The sequence below is a fragment of the Arvicanthis niloticus genome, unplaced genomic scaffold, assembly GCF_011762505.2.
Source record: "Arvicanthis niloticus isolate mArvNil1 unplaced genomic scaffold, mArvNil1.pat.X pat_scaffold_327_arrow_ctg1, whole genome shotgun sequence".
In the NCBI taxonomy this organism is placed as follows: domain Eukaryota; kingdom Metazoa; phylum Chordata; class Mammalia; order Rodentia; family Muridae; genus Arvicanthis; species Arvicanthis niloticus.
Window position 1 is genome coordinate 80297 of NW_023045981.1, and position 8205 is coordinate 88501.

The 8205-nt window shown below is 55.2% G+C and overlaps 1 protein-coding gene across 1 annotated transcript; it reads right to left on the reverse strand.

Moving 5' to 3' along the window:
- Positions 1–702: 702 nt before the first annotated feature.
- LOC117701921 (solute carrier family 2, facilitated glucose transporter member 6-like) lies at positions 703–7509 on the reverse strand. Its single transcript, XM_034493330.2, is given in 11 exon segments — positions 703–1431; positions 2082–2227; positions 2496–2672; positions 3002–3110; positions 3675–3827; positions 4094–4302; positions 4748–4847; positions 5440–5618; positions 5621–5645; positions 6659–6821; positions 7348–7509. Coding segments are annotated over 11 exon segments (1506 nt in total). The 5' UTR covers positions 7437–7509; the 3' UTR covers positions 703–1275.
- Between the last annotated feature and the right edge of the window lie 696 nt (positions 7510–8205).

Here is an 8205-nt window from a genome sequence, read left to right on the forward strand (position 1 = left end):
CCAGTTCTGACCAGCCCTCCTGCCTCTGCAGTAGAAAGCAAAGGCTACATGTATAGTGCGTGCGATTGTACCTCACTAGGGAATCCATTTGTGCTGGGCAGGCATGGGCTAAGGTATAAAGGTTGAGGCCCTCAGACATAGACCAATATGGGGTGGTCAGTCACTTATGTCCTGAGGTTCTTGGCAGGTCCATGACACAGTGGCCCTGGAGCCCATTGCTTTGCCTCTGAGCATGGCCACTGTCCAGCCGAGACTAGGCCCCATTCTTGTCTGTCTGGGTGTCTCCTGTGGCTCCTTTTGCCACCCACCCCTGGTTTGTTTGATTGGGTTACATTTGGAGTAAAGCAAGTTTGTAGTTGGTATGCACAGTCTGCCTGTCACCTTCTGTCCTTCAGTACCTGTAACTGGCAGGGAGACCCTATCAATGTTAGCTGGGCCTAGCCTGGTCTGAGCCTGCTCACAGGGTCTCCAAGAGAGAGCCTAGGCGTAGAGGGCAAGCTGGCCCTAAACCCCACAGTGACTGTTGCTTTCTCTGCACTCACAGTGTCCAGAGTGCTCTGGCAGTCCGGGCTGGGATGGGGATGGCCTGGCTGCTAGGGTAGATTCTCCCTGGAATAGACCCCACTCCCCTTTCCTTCCCGAGGCTGTAGGCCCAGCTCTGGCTGCTGGGGTAGATTCTCCCTGGAATAGACCCCACTCCCCTTTCCTTCCTGAGGCTGTAGGCCCAGCTCCTTTATTTTAAAAAGCAATGAACAGTTTGCAGACTAGAGGTATCCAAAGTGGGACTGGGTCCTGTGCTCTGGCCTTTTGAAGTCCAATGTTCCCCAAGGTACCCAGACTGTTGTGAGTACAGGATCCTGTCCTCCCCTTGGCCAGTAGATCAGAACAGAATTATGTGGCAATGTCCTTGTACAATGCCACTTTGCCACCTCCATCTCTGTTTTCTGTCCTCAACATGTTCCTACATGGGAAGTGCTCCTTGTAGGAATGAGGGACCAGATCAGAGGTCCCAACAGCCTTGTTCTTGGGTACAGCCTTTGCTCGGTCTGGGGAAGGGCTGCCTGCTCCCCCTGCGGATCTCAGCTGAGGTATTACAGCACTGCAGGCTGCCTGCTGGGGCTCACCAGCAGGCAGCCTGGCGAACTGCCTGTCCCGAGGTGGAAGTGTGCTCTGGCTGATGGCAGGGGTGCTGCTGCTCCCAGTTGCAGGTGTGAATCTGTGGCCAGTGCGTAGGCCTGGCCTGGGTGGTTTGGCCTCTTACAGGCAAGGCCCTTACTAGGGCTTGAAGGACATCCTGCGAGTGTGGAAGAAGGCCTCGATCTGCTCCAGCGAGCGGCCTCTGGTTTCAGGCACACAGCAGCCTGTGAAGAGCAGGCTGAGCAGGCAGATGGCCGAGAAGAAGAAGAAAGGCACCTGGAGGCCGAAGGCATTCTGCAGTAGGGAGTTGGGGAAGGAGTTACTGAGCAGACATGGCCTTCACAAGAGTTTTATGGGCTCAGCTAGTACTGGCAGCCTGTGAGGCCTTTATCTGGCCACAGCCATGCTCAGAAACCTCCCAGCCTTCCCTCCTACTCCCAAGCTGCCCTTCAGCCATCCTGCCTGGAGACGCCACTCTCTTAGGTATCCTTCCCCACCCAAGCTGTAGGCTGCCTACAGGGCCTGGTAGGCAGCATGTTGTGTCAGCCCTCCTCTCAACTTTGATCATTGAGTGGGCAGGGCAGGTTCTGGCTTGTGCTGATCCATCTATATTTCCCTGGGAGAATCTGTAGCTAGCCAGCATTCAGGTGTTTTCAGGGCCTGCTGAATTGCAGGGCTGAGAGCAGGGTATATTTAGGAAGGACCTCACACCATGCTATAGTCAGGTAGCAGGGTTACATTAGGCCTACTAGCATCCAGTAAGTCAAGAGACAGTGCAGCTGAGCAGGATACCATGGGCACCCTGTATTCTTGGGCTGGGAGGTAACCTGGTTATCACTTGGCTAGCCTTAGCCCTTAAGAGTCCTGTGCTCCTTTCTAGGGGCTGCTGAGGAGAGACTGCTAATAGAGAAATCTAGCTGGGAGTCCTGGGGCCAAACACTCACCACTGCCAGCAGGAAGTACTTAGTGAGGACAAAGGCTGTGAGCCAGCTGACCAGCACGCAGAGCCCTGAGGCCACGCCACGGGCACGCAGGGGCAGAACCTCAGACATGAGGAGCCAGGTGATGGGCCCCCAGCCCATGGCATAGCCTGCCCGGAAGAGAGGGGCAGTTGGGTTCAGGCCCTGGGAACCCTCAGGCTGCCCTCCTGACTGTTGTCTGATGATACTGCTGGGGCAGGGCTGCCTGATCCCCTGAGCATCTCAGCTGAGGTATTACATGATGTGACTGAGTTGCTAGAGGGCCTGATTCTCCAACTCCCCAACTCCTTAGGCAACCCAGGACAGTAATAGAACCCTTGTGGTCCCCATGCCCCAAACAGCCCATCCCAGGTCTCCCCATCACCGAGGTGCTCCTACCCATAATGAAGAGCATGGTGGCCAGCAGGGGTATCAGGGTGAGATAATTGAAGGCTGTGGCTGGGGGCTCTGTGCCCTGTAGCGTCACGATGTCCACAGTGCTGTTGGGGGTCAGAGGCCTTGGCATAAACTGGACATACAGTCCCAGCGTCAGGTTGGCAGTAAACATGATGGACGCTGTGGGTACATGGGCAGCTCAGAATCAGACTCCTCCGAGCTGGAGGTCCTTTCCAGGCCCCACAACACCGCTTGCTAGGTGGCAAGGCTGGCTTATAAAAGGGTCAACCCTCTGCCCCCAAAACAGAATAAGCTCAGGGTCTCCTGCCACACCCATGAGTTGGGTGCATGGGCTCCTTTGCTCTTGGACCATGAGCAGACCTGTGTATTGCAGCTGCTATTTCGTAGGTCCTGGACCATGTGCTGGGAGGCTTGGATGTGGCCCCGAGATTGCAGTGGACACAGTGGCAATAGGGATAAGAGGCATTCACTACAGTGGAGACACTCACCTGACACATAGAGCAGGACTTTTCGGCCAGCCAGGTCCATAGTGACAGCAGCAATCAGCACAGACAGAAGCCTCACGGCACCAACTATAGCTGCATCCTGCTGGGAGGGCTGTGGGGCAGGGCACTGGGCTGAGAGACCCGGCCTGGTGTCCTGTGCCCTACCCTGATCCTAATGCACTAAGGACATTCAGCCCTAAGTCCAGGGTCACTGTCCCCCTGTTTTGGCCATGAGCTAGCCTAGCTGTTGAGCCCTAGGTACTTGTTCTGTGGCCCAACCTCTAGGCTTTCCAGCCCAGACATATCTACTGTACCTACTAGTAGCCATCGTGGGCACAGACCCTGGCTGGACAGTAATGGAAGACTTGAGTCATTCCCATCTTCCCACCTCATTGCAGGAAGAAGCTGGGGTGAAACTGGGCTCCCAGGGACCTCACAGTCTCTCCTGCTATCTGAGCCTGGGGCCACAGTCCCAAGAGTTCCATAATCTATTAAATTGTTTTCTTTTGTTATTCTGTATACTTTAAAGCACCTAAGCTTCCTTTGAGAATGTAGTTGAGGCAGGTCGTGAATGAGAGGCATCCTGGTCTCAGCCACCTAACTTCCTGGCTGCCCTGCCTGTACTCTTCTCAACAGCCTCAGGACTCTGGGCCATGCTGGCCGAGTGGGTTCTCACCAGCACCACAGATGTGCTGTCGAAGATGGTTTGTAGGTACACGAGGACGGGGGTGATGCCCGTCAGCTGCTGCAGGAAGCGCATCAGTACTGCAATGAGAATGGGCCGGTACACACGGGGTTCTCGGGCCTCTGCCCATGACACTCGGCTACTCTGGAACACAAAGCTGCTGTTGAGGGCTATGCCAGGCTCTCCAGCCCTGGCCACCCTGTCTTGGCACTTGTGGGTTTTAGGGGAGACCTTCTTCCCTCTTCCAAGAGAGGCCCAACCATGGGAGGCTGCATGGGCTCTGCACAGTAGCAGGAATCACTCTCGTTTGAGGAAAGGCTATCAAGGCACAAAGAGGCCTAGTGGGTGTCCAAGACCACGCAGAGCTTTTTGTGTTGGGGCCTGATCAGGCAGTACCACACATGCTGCACCTGTTTCCGCACGTTATCCTGGATCTGCTCAAACTCCCAATGGACCTCAGAGTCAGCTCGTAGCCAGGTTAGCGCCTGCAGTGCTTCCTCATCCCGGCTCTTTGAGAGCAGGAAGCGAGGCGAGTTGGGCATGAAGCTGAGCAGCAGGACCATGATGAGAACAGGCCCTTCCCCAGCCACAGCCAGCCATCGCCAAGGCAGTAGAAGACCTGGTGAGACAGGCTTCAGTGAGGGGATGGGGCCTCTGAGGAACCTTGTTGCTCTCCCAGCCTAGCTTCCCGAGTCCCTGTAGTAGGGGCAATGTGGGGCTTCAGGAATTGCCTGGACCCTGGTACTAAAGTGAGATCCTTAAATGCTCTTAGTATAATGGGAGGGTATTGGGAAAGCTGGGCCTGCGGCTCTCACCCCCATCACCCAGGCAGGCAAACTACTGTACAGGGTTCCCTCGTGAACTGACAGGATACTTGGCACCCCTGTGCTGTGGGAGGGTGGTCCGAAGCTGCTGCAGTAGGATAGGGCTCAGTGCTCAGAGAGTTGGTGCCTACTGGGGCTAGGAAGCCACATGTCCTGTCTGTCAGTGCTGGGTTTCTTCAGAAAGTGTTCCATTCCCCCCATCTCCAGGACCTGAATGCTGGAGTTCAGGATGGTACTTGCCGAGGGCATAGAGAGACAAGGATCCAAACACGGCCATGAGCTGCGGTGTAGCCCCCAGGGCCCCACGAACACCAGGGGGTGCAATCTCAGACACGTACACCTGTAAGGCACATGCCCCAACTTGGGACTTTAGTGGGAATTCATGTTCCTGGGTCCACTGGGGTGGTAGAGGGACTTGGGAGCCTGGAGAAGCTGGCAGGGGTCTTGTTCTGACCATAGCTCTGATCTTCCCTTCCCTAGCAAAGAAGTATGCAGAAGCACTCAGCTCTGATGGGTATGGATGGGGTTACCCAACCAAGCCCAGGGGCTTCAGACTTGGGGCTGAGCAGGCATCTGTATTTACCCTAGTGACATCTTTTCCCTCTGGGCTTAGCCAGAGGATAAGTGTGTGTATGGAGCACTACATAAGGTAAGCAGTTGGGGTGGGGGTGGAGGTGGGCAGGAACTTCCCTTCACATCCCTTGTGCAATGCAAATTTTTTCAGTTGAGCAATGCATTGAACTGAGGTCAAAACACAGGGTAAGAAGTTTCAGTTTAGGAAGTTTTGGGTGACAGTGATGTCAGCTGCTTTGGTGGAGGGGGCTGAGGTTCTCTGGGCAATGTAGGGGACCCCACACACTCTCCCCGAGCAAAGGCTCAGAGGCAGGGGTAGCCTAGAACAGCCCAGAGGCAGTGGAGACATCTGGCCTTACCGGGATGCAGGCAGCAGTGAGTCCCCCGGCAAAGCCTGTCAACATCCTTCCCAGCAGAAGCATCCAGAGGCCATGGGCACCGGCCATGAGTGCATAGCCAATGGCTGAGGGGACGGCTGAGAACATGATGCTGAGCTTCCGGCCCAGGAGGTCATTGAGCAGCATAGCACTGAGGCCCCAGCTGCGGCACCCAAGGTGAACACGGACTGCAGAGGTGCAAGAAGATATAGTGGCTTTAAGAGCTCTCACCCCCACCAAAGTCTAGAGACTTCCTCCAGAGCTGACCCAGAAGCCAGGCATTCATTGGTAGAGTCCCCTGTTGGCAGAGGTGCAGCCTGTGGACAACTGTATGCAAAGGTGTTATGGCTACTGTTCTACTCTAGAGGTCTGGTGCAGCCACCTGTCTACAGTGGCTCTGTCCAGGAGTGTCCAATATTTTTTTTTTGAGCCCACGCAGACCTCAAGAACACGATCATCCTCCCTGAGTGCTGAGGTTAAAGGCATCCTCTATGGCTCACACACTAACTACCAAAGAGAACCCTGGGACTTGGAGGCCTGGGACTTTAAGTTGCTGAAGAATAAAGAATTTGCCTGGAGTCTGCTATTCATGAGCAATGGGACCAGGGCACACAGTGTGGCCTCTTAAGCCTCAGTTTCTTAGCTGTGTTATGGGGAGAACACAGTTGACCTCAGGGGTGAAAATATTTCAAGAAGTGTCTGGCATGTACTCAACATATGCTGTGTGTAACCTGCACAAGCCCACCCCATTTGAAATGCTCAAGAGACCCTAAATCTTTCCAGCTTTGTTTATCAAGTTGCAGTTCTAACTCAGGGTCTACTGATATTCTAATGTTAAAGTCTTGGGCTCCTGGGCTCTTCTCTGTTTAGCCACGCTCTGTTCTTGTCCATACGGCACCTCTAATCCCTCTGGCACCTGGTGTGCCTGCCTCCAGGCACCCAGGAAGATGTTAGCTCTGCTGTGGCAGCCTGGCTTTGGGTATGGGGTTGGGAAATCATCTCAGCTCCTCCCCACATCTCTGCAGGATGTCACTTCCTCGTGGGTCTTGTCATCACTGCTAGCAGACAGGAGTGTGTTAGGGAGGGGTACCAGTGCTCTGGGAGGTTCCAAGGCTAGGTGACTTTAGTTCCCTGTGGTAAACAGGCTGAGTACGTCCATGCTGCCTCTACTACCCCATCTGATTTAGAGAACAGGCCTCACCCCAAACCAGGATGCCTGGATTTTGTCCAGGTGTAGTGCTGGGTCAGAAGAGAGCTTCAGTGCAGGGATGACTGGAGACGTGTAGACCAGGGCATACCCAAAGCTGAAATTGCCCAGCACAGCAGCAAAGGTGGCCAGGAACACCCTTCTGTTTTGCAAGGCCCTGGTGGGGGTTGGGATGGAACCAAAGGATCAAGGTCAAGTCCTTTAAATGGACTCTGGGTTCCCAGACTGCTGCCTTCCCTGAACCCTTGGCCATCCAGCTCAGCAGAGAGCCGGGCGAGACCTGGGTCCAGGGCCAGTCAAGTTGTAACCTTCTTCAGGCCTGAGCAGCAGCTCTGGGAAGTCCCAGGCTGTCAGCTGGGGCTAGGGCCCCTTTTTCCGCCAGAAAAGAAATTGTGGGTTTTGCCTCCTGTTGTGATGCTCAAAGCTTGTTCTCTGATCTTAGGCAAGACCCTTGTCCTCTCCCTATCTGTGACAGGTGGGGACCCCACCCAGTATTCTTTTGGAGGCTCTCTTCTTTACGGTGGTTCAGTTCTTTATAAATAGGACTTGCGAGCATGCGATAAGAAAGAGTCAGATGACTCTTGGTGGCCACTCACCAGAAGTCAGTAGTGGTCCAAGATGTGTGCCGCCTGCTGGAGGTAAAGCCATCCCAACCTCCCATTCCCACTCCCTGAGACTCTCACCCGGCCCGTGCCCTCTCTCCAGGCGGCGCGGGCGCCTCGGGGAAGGTGTCATAGTCCAGTCCCTCGGCTCTTAGCAGGGGCTCCTGCATGGCCAGCGCAGACGGTCGGGTACAGCTGGACTCCACCGCAGCGCTAAAGCATCCGCCCGAGCCCCAAGCAGGGTAGGCGAAGCCCCGCCCTGCGGACGTGATTGGCTGTAGGGCGGCCCTTGCAGAGCCGTGCTATCCAATGAGACAGCCGCATGCTTCGGATGCAGGGTGCGATCAGACTCTGGGGCGCGTCCCATTGCGTGCGCCTTGAGGCCCTGGATTCTGCCAGGGAAACCCGCTCCTAGGGCAGGGCCGGCGGCGGGCCAGCCCGAGCAGACACCTGTCCCAGTGGTTTGTGAACCTGCGGCCAAGGCCGCTGAGCCCTACTTCGCCAGGCTAAAAGCATGTACTGCTCCGCGGCTAGGTCCGGCTTTACGGAGGAAAAGCCCAGAGAGTCCGAAGCTTGCCAAGGTCACACCACGGATGATGATGATTATTAAATTGTCTCGCTCGGCCCTATTCTGTGCCCTCTCCTGTCACGTAGAAGTGACACTTCTACACCTGCCACTTCACTTCTCGCCTCCTAACCCTAGCTGACCCTAGTGAATCACTACTTTGGGTGTGTGCGGTAGAGGAGGCTGGAGCAGAGACCCCAGCAGGTTCCCTTGGGTGTCTCACCACATAGCCGTGGACAGAACCCAAGGCCTCTCTCTGCTAGCAAGCAATCTATCTCTGAGCTACATTCCTGACCTCTGGGATTTCCTTGTTGTCCAAATAGCGTGCATTGTTCAAAGTCATTCCAGTAGTGGTATACAAATACCGCAGAAAA